Source organism: Sinohyriopsis cumingii, chromosome 2, assembly GCF_028554795.1.
Source record: "Sinohyriopsis cumingii isolate HCF-2022 chromosome 2, ASM2855479v2, whole genome shotgun sequence".
Lineage (NCBI taxonomy): Eukaryota > Metazoa > Mollusca > Bivalvia > Unionida > Unionidae > Sinohyriopsis > Sinohyriopsis cumingii.
In genome coordinates, this window is record NC_142962.1 from 70,441,695 (window position 1) to 70,456,345 (window position 14,651).

Genomic DNA, 14,651 nt, shown 5'->3' on the forward strand with positions numbered 1-14,651 from the left:
TTTGAGAGTTCAGTTTGCAAACTCTCTTCACCACTCACGTGGAGAGTCATGTGATCTCCATTACAATTTTGACCTTTTTAGCATGTTTGGATCTCTGTCATAGAAGGGGAACACAAATGGAAAGGGCACTGGATAAACAAAATCCTAAGCACCTCTATTTGAATCATCCATTTTGTTGTGGGGGTAAAAGGTTGATCCAAGCTTGACGGAAATTGAGAAGTCTGACAACAGCTGTAGATTTTCTGTGGATGATATGGTAAGTAAATCGTTGACAGTTGTTCAGCTTTGGGGAAACATAATTTTTTTCCCCAGTTCCATTTAGTAAATTGCCTACTGGACTGAAAATTCTGTTGCCATCTGAAACCAGTTTGTTGCTGAACCTGCTGTTCTTGAGAAAGATGCGGCCACCTTTCACTCTGTCTCAAAATAAGATGCCAGTAACACGTTTGCTACTGTTATATCCCCTGACTAAAGGCTCAGAATTACTTAGTCCTTGATTTTCTAATTTGACTGGAAATCTTGCCAATTTTTGCAACTGTGTGCAGAGGCAAAAGAAGGATGTTCTTATGGTCCTCACCATCTACCAAGGCCATGACTCAATAATTCTGGTTCATATATGGAGGTTCTGGATTACTTTGGAAACATGGTGGATGAATGACCTGTATTTAATCTCAATTTTTACCAAATACTTTAGTAGCATGGATTTTTTTTTTCCCTCCTTCAAATTGTCCTAACCTGTGGTTTTTAATTAATCTTTATACATAATTCACATTTAATTACTGTCTCTTAAAATGCTTTGCTTGTTTTTTTTTTAAGTTGGGCACTACTAGTATGTGTCTTGTTTCATTGTATCTGTCTTGTACTGTGTTTGCATGTATTGGAAGTAATTTTTAATTTAATGTCTTTATTGTTTTATTTATGTTGTGTTGGTAATAAGCTCACTGGTGTTGAATTTTTGTTTTAAATCATGCTGACTTTTAAAAAGAATCTCAACTGTGTCATCATCTCCTGAATCAACTTCATGTGCAACTCCAGGAAGATAATAATGTGGTGTATCATGGACACATCAGTTGCTAACCAAGTTGTCCTACTAAATGCATACTTGCTCTAGCTGCATGGATGTGATGATGGTAACTGACAGCCCATTCCAAGAAATGTTTGGATGGACAGGTACTAGTGGAATATCCATCACTATATTCATGACAGTTCTTGGTGGCATCTAAATACATTGCCCTCCAATAGTTTCTATTTCATCTTTCTATCTCTCAAATTCAAATTTTTCTGCTGGACAAAATATTATGTTCTGTCTGACCAAGAACTACGAACACTGCAAGATGTTGTTGATGTACATTTAGTACAGGTGAGAAAATTGATGTGATTGTCCTCACTAACACGGAACATTTTGCATTTTGTGCATTTTGACAAAAAAATGGGAAATAACAATCCAAAAGTTTAAAATAAATAAAATTCATCTGGTGTTTGCAGTACAAATTACAGCCTGCACGTATGGTACTGATGCCACATGCAACTTACCTTGACAGAATAACATAGTCCACACATTTTGAAAAATAGGAAACTATGCAATGAAAATCATAAATAAGGTTACGAGTCCTTAATGCATAATATTACAACTCATTTACTGATGGATGGATAGCAATAAAGATCTTTAAGGATTCATAGAGGGGCAATGCATATTGACCATATGAAAGTGAAACTTTGTAAGCATTTGCTCGATGGGCATGAACGGCATTTGGGGGTGGCAATTTGGGTGACCGCCCCAGGCCCTGCTCTTCGAGACACCCAATCTGGTAGGCTCATTGCCGGAGAATATGACAGCTATTTCAGCATGGAGTGTCAATTGGTCTTCAACAGATGCTGTAAACCACTCCCTTGTAGCTGAGCCATCTGTCCATTTTACATGTGGACCATGCTGAACCACTTTTGTACTGGACAGGGATGTTGTGCAGTCAACCTTGTCTGATGGGGCCAGGCCACTGACTTCCTGTTGCCGTGGAGCTCTACAGACCATGTCACACACTGTGAACAACTGTCCATTGACGAAGTTACCCGGTAGACTTCTGGTTCTGCACCTTGCTGATGATGATGCTGTTAAATGGCTGAGCATGCACAGCACATGATAATAATACTAATAATTTAACATAATAAACAGAACAACTTGTTAACTTATAACAACAACAAGCAGCAGATATTTATTCTAATCCAATGAATTCATAAGGGTTGAGGTTTTAATGATCCATCTGCAAACTTACTGATTTCTGATTCGCTGATGATCATTATTTCTGAGCCTTGTCTAAATTTACAGTATAGGTGAAACTTGATCCAAGATACTGAGTGTGAAACAACAAATAACTGAAAATACAGTAATAGAATCATGAAAATTAGATCACAGTGATCTAATTTTGGTATGGATCAGCAACTTTCACTGAGAGGCATCCATTTGTCTATTTTCATGTGAGCAGGTGAAATTGGGTGCAAGGTACCAAGGTAGTAACAAATAAACACAAATGGGCAAAACTCGTATCCCCTACCAACTTCATTCATGAAGGGATATCACATAACAGATTGCTGGTGTGGGGATCAAAATAACACTTCTGGAATTTGGTAGAGTAATGAAGGAATAAACATAAATAATGGTTTTTGTTTTACTTGATGTTAAAATGATCATGATTTAATGACTAGGATTCCCCTTTGTTTACAATGTAATTTACAGTGGCTGTATCATGCATAAGAGTAAAGTAAACATAGCCAATATGAAAAGAAGAGTTTATCACAAAAGTTGATAGCAAAAGTTCACTAACAATGATTGTATAACAAATAAATTCATAGTAGAAAAGCTTGATAACCATATCTATTTAAAGAATAAAAAACATAATGCCTTTCTGGAGAAGGGACTTATGTACATATAGTTTATACTTGCTTATAAGTCGAGTCAAACTGCAAACAACAAAGATCTTGATCTGCCATAGTATAATGAGCCTGCTACTCATAAACAAATCTGCAAAGGTCTAGATCTGCTGGAGCATTATGTGATAGCAGATCGTGGTCTGTGCAGTTTGCAATCTGACTTTACTTATAAGTGAGTATATAGTGTAGGTTTCAGTCCCATTATGATTTAGGTTTAAGCACTGCTCTGATTTACCTCTGAATAAAGTGTCTGCCATCATTTGGGTCAACCTTCCATAGTTTTCCTTTTAAAGGAAATGGTAAATATTGATATATATATTTATCTTCCCAGGTATGTGATATGGGGGGATATAGCTATTACTAAACCCATCTATCTATCTGTCTTATTAAATGGAGCCATAAGAAAATATTACACTTTACTTTTGGGAACAAGTTTCAGGTGAATATATCCTGTTTGAAAGACTCAGAGTTATGCCAGTTATTGAATTTTTTTTATGAAATTTATTTATTCTCAGCCTGTATCTGCATAGTCAACCAGCAAATATCAGTCTGGAAAATAAAGCAAAACTTGCATTCTTACAGATTGCTTATATCAAGTAAATACATTTTTGATCACTACAGTGTTGTTGTAATTGAGATGTCAGAATGTTCATGAAGCAAAACAATTAAGCTCGATGATTCTACACTTAAATTGATCTCACATCATCATTCCTTCTGTAAATATTTTGTTTACTTAAAAGCCACAAATGAATTGGCATACTTTGTTAGCAATTTTCCTACATGAATGCTCACAGTGCAATCTTGTGCTTCAAAATTTAGGGTGCCTCATTTTCATTTCACTTAGTTCTTTACCATGCCCTGGTTCACCTTTGCATTGTATTGTTAAAGAAGTCAAAACTGGCCTGGAAACCCAACCTAGAATTCAGTTATAGGAGGATAATCCAAATGATGACTGACAATGATTTCATTATATGTTGTAGTTGTTTTTTGTGGGTTTAATGCAGTTTTTTAGTACATGATAGCTTATACATGGCAGTCAGTATATTTGGTGGATGAAGAAACGGGAAAAACCCCAGGAAGAAAAACAACTCATAAAAAGCTACTGGCAAGCTTTCTCACATACCCACACTGTCCAAGCCTGTGTCTCAACCCCATGCAGATCAATGTGAGAAGGTAGTTATCAGTAAAAGCGGGCACTTTAGACCACTCAGCAACCTGGGGCCCCTCAATAAATGTAATTATGAAGGCTTAAAAAGTCCTGTGATAACTATATATAAACAATTATATATAAATTAGCAGACCCTTCACACTCCCACCCCCTTGTAGGAATCCATGAAGCTAAGTTCTTGGACAACATTATTAGCTAAATGGAAAGTGTGTATCCACACAATGACTGGATCAACTATTATAAATCTGACAACAGTGATAAATGCTGCACCATGCCAAAAACATCATCGGGGGTTAGAAATTTCTTTTCAAAGTCTTCAAAATATAAAATATCAGTGACTTTAGTCTCGTATAGGTTGCTGTTGTGAACACATGTAATTTGGATGGTAAGAATTCTTACAGGCTACCAGGTAGAGAATTTAATTTTCCTACGAATTACAGTTAATGATAGTGGTACCAGACCATTTGTAAAATATACGATAAACAAACAATATCGGATGTCAACATTTTCAACCAGAGGATAAAATGTACATTCTGTTCACCACTGGAACCAGATAGCTGTGCAGCTGTAATTTTTATCCCAAAATTCTGTGCTTATTTTCCCTGCATGTTCAGAAGCAGAAATGTCAAAGTTGGAAAAATATCAACCTTTTGTTCACAACCTGTACAAAAAAACTTTAAACAACCCACCCCAACTTTTAATTATAGGTAATTTAAAACCTCTTACAATTTCCAAGACATGTACACTCAAAAAATGAATTATTTTGAAACAAGAAAAGTTTAAGAATGTTAAGGCAATACTATTTTTTCCATTTTCCTTAACATCCTTGTAACTTAAAGAAAGTGCCACAATACTGACAGTCACATATATAATAAGTGCTGCAACATCTGCATGATAAATTAACTTCCAGTCAAATACATATAATGACTCAAAAAAAATCAAAATAACCCACCATATATACTTGCTCTTAAGTTGGTTACAAATGCCAACAAGACAGACCCTGATCTAGCTGTTGCATAATAAACCAGCAGATCTGTCAGTTATTTCTTCTACTGATTGCTCCTACCAAACATCATAGACCCAGATCTGCTGACATATTATGTGATGCAGCTGGCAGTTGAACCTTTTTTAAAACAGGGATATATAGTACTTTGATTAATGCATGCAAATATATTTTAAGAAAAGATATATTAACAAAATTGTTAAAAATATGAAAATAGAATACTGGAGTTCAAGTATATACATATATATACACACATTTTCGAAAATCAATTTTTTTTCACAACCTTGCACATATGTTAAGGATCAAAATCACAATATATCAACAGACCAAAAACTGTATCAAGCAATACATTTACTATAGACAAGCTATGTGTGCATATTTGCAATTAAAATCTCATAAACATTAGTCAATTAACTTTTAAAAGTTTATGTGGAGGTCTTTTATATTTACAAAATGTATATCAGACCCACACACAATGTTAATTACAATGAACTAGTATTGCAAGACGGTCTACTTAATTCTGGATGGTGGTGGTTAGAAAACTAGGGGCATAAAACATTTTTTAAACTTGTCAGTCTAGATTGTTAAATGCAGATACATAACACAGCAATTGAAATATGAAAATCACTGCAAGTGATAGCAAGAGTCATCCAGAGATGGCAAATTCTTTGGGTCCCCCACTATTTTATGACTTGTACTCAAATTAGCCAATAGTCCATGCTCTCTCAATGAACCTAAATGAGAATAAAACCAATGAAAGACACATGTAATTGTATAACATAATGGTTCATACAAATCTGCATCAGAATATCTTGAGTTAGTCTCAAGTTATGTCTGTTAAAACTAACATCACTTGTGAATCATCAAGGGCCATAGCTCTATCTAAAAAAGGAGTTTATGAAATATTATAATTCTCCTTTTAACAGCCCTTTATTAGCACATGGTACATATAAGTTTTCATTGCTTACACTAACTGACTATTAATGTCAAATGTTTCACAGCAAATTTCTAGACTGTCTTAACAACTTGTGATTTCTACCAAAGTTCAACATGGTTCAGTCCCATCAATTATCATATACTTTTAAGTAAAACAAGAAGATGATATTACCTTATCCACCACACAACAATATTGCAATGGATACTGCATGTTCAGAGTACTAGTGTAATATGTATACCAAGCATCATAGGGATATATTGAGTTCTGGGAGTTTTGCTCCAAAGACACTGTGAGTGAAGGATGTATGGAGTGACTGACAAGACAAAAAAATACCTAAACTGAATTCAGCAGACAAAAGGCACATCGAGACCACTAGTCTAATAATGTGTGCCAAAAGTTTCACATCTTGAAGAGTTTTGTAGTTCTGCTCTGAAAACAAAGTGTGATGAAATATTGAAGATTTTTGTATAGCAAAAGGCAGATGTACACCAGTAGTCTAACATACACATAAAAGGCTCATCTACATCACAAGTCTAATATATGAACCAAAAGGCACATCTTGATCACTAACATTTTCACCAAATTTCACAGACATCCTAAAACAGATATTGAGTTTTGCCCTGGAAATAAAAATCTGGATAATGGATGGATGAATGAACAGAAAAATAGGCAATAATATTAACAAATATTGAAACAGGAATAGCAAAAGGAACATCTAGGCCAATATGTGTACCAAGTTTTATTTAATTATTTTGGGGTCTGAATTATGCTCTGGACATGAAAATGTTTACAGACAGATGGACACAGCCCTAGCTATATTGCCCCCCCCCCAATTATATACAGAGGGGATACAAATCTAAATCAATAAATTCAGTAAAAGGAGATCTGTAAAATAGAATCAATACTTGATCACTGAGATGTTTCAAAGAAATGTAGACTAAAGTGAACAATGCCTTTTATGCAAACCAAAAAATTACTCTTGCTGCTGAAACAAAATGTATAAAAGTTGATTATAAAATACTACAACTATATATATAAACTACAATTATGATTCAAACTCAAGTCATTACATGCTATATAAACAATCTTATTATACTTAACACAAATTATTAAACCCTCTATCAACCCTAATTCAACTTCAAGATTAAAATTTTTAATCTAACAATATGTATTACATGCAAACATACTAAAAGACAAATCAGTAATTTTGCTTAATATAGGCAACATTATTAACTTGTTACCTGTTGAAGACTTTAAGCCAGTTCACTAATACTGTGAAGGTATTTTGAATCAGAAAGCACATGAAGCTATCAATAAAAGATGATGATGTTACAAGAAAACCGGGAATAATTTTGGACTTTATCAAACTGTACAACATACGTGCAAGTTGATATATAAAGTTACATATATATATATAATGATGGTGTAACAGTCAAAAGATTTAAGGTTATATGTAAATAATGATTGCATAACACAGTCAAAAGTTATATATCAATCAATCTTAATCTTTTAGTTTAATTCAAAAAGGAAGGTCTATATTCAAATAAAAACCACTGATGTATGAAATGTGTCCAAATTTTGTTGTTGTTTTGATGCAAATTTGGTTCTAATCAGGGTGGGTTTGAATAGTTCACTTCCAATATAATATATATCAAACATACGATACCGTATATACTTGCTTATGAGTTGAATCGAATGTCAAATAACAATTCTGATACGACATAGCATAATGTGCCTGCAGATCAGGGTCTGTGTTGTTTGTTCTACCCATTACTTACTCCTAACAAGCTGCACAGACCCAGATCTACTGGTGCATTATACAATTTGCAGATGGATTCAGCTTCATAAGTGAGTATATACAATACATAAATCGCAGACACTCTTAATGCTATTCAAATATGTTTACTTGTAAAGCATTGTTATGTCTGCCAAGCTCTGGCATCAAAAGAGAGGATTCAAAACTAATTGAGAAACTGCTCGGTCATTTTCATCTAAACCAACAAAGAAGATATGGTAGAATGTTTTATTTAATGTTAAAAAAATAAATGAGAATGTGCTTCTTTTCATAGCCACACCTTTTGATGTGCAGACCAATACAAAATTAATACGAAGACATGAAGCTCTACATTATTGATTCTTGTAATGTGTGATAACTGATTCATACCAATAAAAGCCATTTTATTGATTTATTCCATTTCCTGAACATAATTTTGGAAGACAAGTCAAACATTTGTTGGAGATTTAAAAAATACATGGAGCTGATACAGTTAAGAACAATGATTGGCCATTATATTGGGATGTAATATAAATTAACATTGATATACCGATTCAACCATACTTAAAATGAACCAATCACCTTTGCCCAACTATCATGCATCATAATCCAAATTATACAGTTTCAGGTATGAAAGAAAGGTTATTTCTCCAGCTATACAGTAGAAAATATCTTTGTCATAATCTTTATGTGCATTCCTCAGTAAGAAATAAATATGTTAAGATAAAAAAGAAACAAGAGGCTCAAGTGATCCTAATATTGCTCTGTAACTTGCATAACTCTACAGATGACATTTCACTAAGCAGGCTTATTAGTACTATACAATATTTGGATGAAAACTCCAAAGCTGAAGGCATAATATGTATAGTCTCTTGCCCTTAAATGAAGTTAGCCAAGATCTTTAAAAGTTACTTTTACAAAAGAAGCTTTAATTTGTGGTCTATCAAATCACATTTTTTCACCTGAATTAAACTTATAATTCATAAGTTTCTTTTACTTTAAGATCATGGGTGTCTTTACTATTGATAAATCAGGAAGTGCTTCAGAAGAAAAGCATATTGGGCCATTTTTAAAAATTAAAAGCTAAGAATAAAATATAAATTCCAAATATTGTGTGTGTAATGGCATTGAATATATGAATGCCATAAAATAATGCATATTGCATGTGGTAACATGCAAATGACACTGATACTGCCAAACATGTCAAATTTTCTTCCAAATATTAAGGAATTGTAAATGTGGCAAAGTTTTCGGACATAATTCTCTGCATGGTTTTTACATGAATTGCTTCTGATGAAGCAAAATTACTATCTAAAAAGAACCCCACTATTACCTGCAAACAAATATCAGTATAAAGAAATTCTGATCCTTAATTTCAACACTTCATATTTTTTTGCTTGCCTGCAATAGCACCTTTTGTCTAACAACATTTCTAGTTTATACTATCTCTTTAGTTATAAATTACAAGTTATTCATTTTAATACCCAAAGTATATTAATTTGCTAATTTTTATAAATTGTTCTGATGCATAATGTATTCTAAAATGTATTTTCCCAGTGATTCTCAATAGTCAATATCATGGGTTACTTGATTTTCTTTGCATTGATTTTGTAAGTGAGAGCAGGTATTTTACCCACCCACCCCTCCATTTGTTTAAACTGTATTAGAAAAAAAAAACTCACTGGATCTTGATGATTTGAGTCTACTTACCAAGTTTACTAAACTATGAGATGAAAAACAGTCTCGAGAGTGGTAACATGCTCAGCTAATTAGATTGAACATCACCTCATTCATATTTATGGATCTTGTTCATTATCAACATTGTGAAACTTTGATCATATAAAAACAATTCCCCAGCTTAATCAAAATCTGATTAGAAAGATGGATTTTAGAGTGTTAACAAATCTCAATCAATCAGATGCTAGAATGCCTCATAATATAGACCCGATTCCATGACCCTGATGATAGAAGCCATATCTCAAGTCTGATCAAAATCTAATGAAAAATATCGCTTGCAAAATGGTAACAAGCTCAGTCAATCACATGCAAAATCACCTCATTATTATGCATAAACCTTACTCATTATCAAAACTTTTGTGATATCTTGATGATAAAGATATCTTCAAGTATTCTAAGTCTGATCTGAATCGGAACATACTCAGCCAATCAGATACAAGATTACCTCATTAGTATGCATGAACCTTGCTCATTACCAAGATCTTGATGATAAAAGTATAAATTCCATATGTGATCAAAACTGAATCAGAAATATGGTCTCCATAGTGCTAAGAAACTTGGCCGATTCGATGCAAGTTCTTGTGATTAATATGCATTGATTGTTATCATTTTTTTTGCTTCATCTGAGATACTGATGATATAAAGCTATATTCTAGGCTTGATGAAAATCAGATCTAATCCAAATTAGTAGTAAACATATGTTGACAGATGTACTAAGAATGACAGACATATGGCTTTAATGTAAGCACACTAATCCAGAATTTTAAAAAATGGCTTTTTTTTTGTTTACTACGAACAGCTATCAAATTAAATATTATAATGACAAAGTCAGGTAACAATATACATTCAAAGAAAATATGCTCAGCTGTTACCTGGAAAAGTAAGTTCTTTTGCACTGCATACATCAAACAGAATCGTAAGATAAAATGAACTTGCTAACGGAAAAGATCAATATCATGGTACCAAAGTGAACAGAAAGTCTATATTTTACTTGGGGTTCTAATATACATAACAAGGTCTGATGCATTGTCTAATGGAAAACAGGATAATTTTCTTACCTAAATGGCAATGTCTTAAACAATAACAAAAATGTGCCTTATTATATTTAAAAGGCTGCTGTCTTTTGATAAAGTAAAGACTTGAATTTTAAATCATTTAGAAACCTTGAAAAGTGCACATATGGTATTCATTTAGCTGTTGGCAAATCAACTGAAGCACCCATAGTCTTTAAACAAAAGAAGTCTGGTAGATAAGAAGATCGCAGAATACATCATCATTTTTCCTTATTTAGATATACCTATCACTCATATCACTTCAGCTATCTAAACTAAGGGAATGATGAGATTTCACTTTTATTCACATAATTCCAAATGTATACACTAATAAGAAAAATATTTCAAAGTTATCCAATTTCTTTCTTTCTTTTCTCACTCTTTGTCTAAAATGTCTTTCTTGTCAAGATTAGTCTTTTATTTTTCAATTTCATAAAAAATGTCTCTCTTGACTAGATTAATGCTGAACTTTCAGCTTCATTTATCCCAAATGTCTCTCTTGTCTAGATCAGCCTCGTATTTTTCAGGTACTGAATAAGTGTCTTATGGATAAAGTTGTACTGTCCAAGGGTCTGTACCATGTACATTCGCTGTTGTCGAATTGTATTTAATGCCTTTGGTAAATCCACATCCTGCAAATAAATTGGGAATGTAAACAAATTTCAATAATCATCTGACAGCTTGATAAAGCAGTTTCATTTTAAACTTGATAAAACATGCTATGACAACAGGTAAAATCTGCTAGTATAAAACCTGCAATTATGGAAACAAGTTTAATAATATAATCTATTCAGAAACTTAAAAATCATGAAAAAATCTCTCTTTCATTTGAAAGAAGGGTGAATTTTCTAAATATATTATGGATTCAATGAAGACATAACGGGAGAGCCTGAAAATATTATACATGGTTTCAATGTATTAGGATGATTTTTACTGAGTGTCCCAGAACAGACTCTGTTAACAGTTATGTTTAATAGATACAGCAGTCATATATTTATAGGAAAATGCTTATTCACTGGAATTCACAAGTAAGTAATTTCAACACATAAATGCAAAAGGTAGTGATCCTATCAATTGTATGTAATAAATGTGATTTTGAAAATGTGAAAAAATATGGTACAGAACAAATATGCCCATGATGGAAACCATCTTAAGCATCTTGTCACTACTCCTCCAGAATTGGAAGTCATATTGATATAGGGTTTTCACCTTAAGACGTCTTATGATGTCTAATACATCCTAAATGAAACTGGTCTTACTTTAACATCCAATATGGCCACCATGGCAGCCATTTTGAAAATCATATTAATGCTATTCCTGAAAGGATGGTCCTATAAATGTGGGGCTGTCACTAAAAGAACCTGTATGATGCCTACAAGGGTACCAATCATGACATTGAAATATGGCTGACATCGAAGCCATCTTGAAAATATTGTCTTTACTTCACCTGAATGGAAGACTATAACAATATGGGCTTTTCACTAAAAGACTTTATATAAGTTTGGTACGAATCTAGTATCCAGTAAGGCCACCACAGCAGCCATATGGAAAACCTTGTTACTGAAACTCCTCCTAAAACTAATTGTGATATCTAGTTGGTCCTGATTGAAAATGGTGCCAATCTGACCTCAGATATGGCTGCCACAATGAACACATTGATAAAAAGTTGCTTCAGTCAGCAGTTTACATACATTACTATGATCAGGGTCACAGTCATAGTTAGGTTTTACTTTCTGAAGATGATTTAGACGTGCCAAGCTTTAATCAATTGATGTTGTTAATACTTTAATTCCATTCCAACTGTATATACACATGTGTAAGTTGAGTCCAACTGCAAACAACACTGACCCTGATCTGTCATTGCAGTGTTGCTTCTTCATTGATCACTCTGAACAAACTGATCTGCTGGTGCAGTATGCAATGGGAGATCTGGGTATGTGCAGTTTTCTGTTGGAGCTGACTTAAAAGTGAGTATATATGGTAATGAAGCATATCTGTCAGGGTTTGTAAGCTTACCCCAAGTTTACAGAAATTTTAATAACAAGACTGCATCATAATGAAAAGACTACAGAGTGAGACAAAAGAATGCAACAACCAAAATGATATCTGTTAAAATTTGAAATAAAAACTATATTTTCTTTTAAAAATGCTAAGAATGATCTTGACATAATTCCAAATATGGTGAGGATTCCCATAAATATGCAAATCAGATAAAATCACTTTTACTAGCTCAGGTATTAAACTAGGGAATGGACTTATATTTATATTTACTACACATGTCTAAAAGACCGAACCAAATATATCCACAATAAGGTTATCAAGAGGAAATCTACCAATGAATAAAACTTGTGAAATATGTGACAGAGATGCTGTTTACTTTGTTTAGGGAAGGGTCTGATTGTGAGATGTAGAGCATATCAGTTGCTTTTATCAATGTGCATGGACAGCACCATAATTTAATCCATGCGATAATTTGGGTAATTAAAGCAGTTTAACTATCTGTCAGTTATCTATTTCATCACAGGTAAAACATTTTTTAATTTACGTTCCAACTTGAATTTTTTGTACTTCTTGTTGGCATTAAATATTATGCTTCTTATTCAAAATTTGTATGTACTACTGACAATTATTAAAAAATCTGAAAATATGGTGACAACTGAAATGTTCAAATATTTACACTAAGGACTGTTATACTTACATGATTGTATTCCAGACACCACTTCATGACCTGTGTAAGAATTACCACTCCTGTCCTTCCCACTCCAGCACTACAGTGAACCACTATGGGTGTTTTCTTTCCACTGCCCTCTTCACTCTCTGCAAGCCTCTGGACTGACTCCACTTCATCTAGAAATCCTGTAACAAGGAAGCACATTGCAAAGTGATGCTCTCTTATTTCATTCTTTAAAAACTTAAGTATTTTAGAAAGAAATTCTAAAAACTAGTAATTATTCTTGATGGTCTTGATGGCTGCATCAGATGGCCTTAGATAACCTTCAGACAATTACTATCTTTGAATAGGTGGCCAATGAACTAATCTGAACAACAATGATGATTATGACAAGTGAACACTGCTCTAGAAAATAGATCCTAAATCCCACTATCTGCTAATTTAGGCAACATAAAATCTTCAATCCCAGTCAAATTTTCAAAACTGTAAAGTCCTTACTTTGTCCCACCAATCAGCCAGAAAATTTCTGGTAAATACCCACCTACAGAATCATCAATCAATATGTGTATTGATTCAGAGTATGGTGGTTACAGTGAAAGACTATCAGGTGACAAAAGAGCTAAAACTTTCATGTCAAAATTATTGTCCATGTTATCTATGCTTTCTGAAGAGTTGTACCTTGGTCTTAACCCATGCTAAATGAAAACAGAATGTAATCAACATTACAATACTTGTGTAGAATGTATAATTGGGATGATAAAAGGTGAGGATTGTGGATGGCACATTATACAGTCACCCGACTTTTAACAGCCCTATGTGCACTAAAATTCATGCACAGAAACGATCATTTTTTTATTATACTTACTATAACTATGACCTCTGACCATGAGAGGGCAGAATCTATTGGTCTATTTATGACCCTAAGTGCAAACTCATCCAGAAAGTAATGTTATTCTCTGAACCACAATGACTTTAAATTTTGACCTTTTGACCTAAAAAATCATTAGGTCCCTTCCACACCTTAAGTGGAAGCCCTCAACAAATTTGACTTTAGGTATATTTTCAAGAACCAACATTAGTTTGGAAAAATCATATTAGTTTTTTTTAGTCAGTGACCTTGACCTTTGCCCTTTTAACCCAAAATGACAGGTTTCTTTCTTACCTAATGTGCAAGTCAGCAACTAACTTTAATGAAGGTACATGTTGATTACCAACAGTTTTGGTGGAAAGCTTTTTTTCTTCTTCAAGTCTGTGACCTTGACCTTTGACCTTCTGACCACAAAATTGATAAGGTTCCTCCTTTCCAAGTACAAGCCATCTACAAGTTTGGTAACTACGGACAGTGAATGGATGGAGCTACTGTGCAAACATAAATAGGGTAACA

At 33.5% G+C, this 14,651-nt stretch overlaps 1 protein-coding gene across 2 annotated transcripts in view; it reads right to left on the minus strand.

Moving 5' to 3' along the window:
* Positions 1 to 2,649: 2,649 nt before the first annotated feature.
* The window catches only part of LOC149805127 (tyrosine-protein phosphatase non-receptor type 21-like), a 96,111-nt gene continuing 84,109 nt past the window's right edge, over positions 2,650 to 14,651 (minus strand). For both annotated transcript variants that reach the window (XM_089947673.1, XM_089947666.1), the window contains 2 exons: positions 13,295 to 13,452; positions 2,650 to 11,228 (listed from right to left, as the gene is read on the minus strand). In XM_089947673.1, the coding sequence (XP_089803799.1) occupies positions 11,100 to 11,228; positions 13,295 to 13,452 (287 nt within the window). In that variant the 3' untranslated portion in view covers positions 2,650 to 11,099. The remainder of the gene's footprint in view (positions 11,229 to 13,294; positions 13,453 to 14,651) is intronic.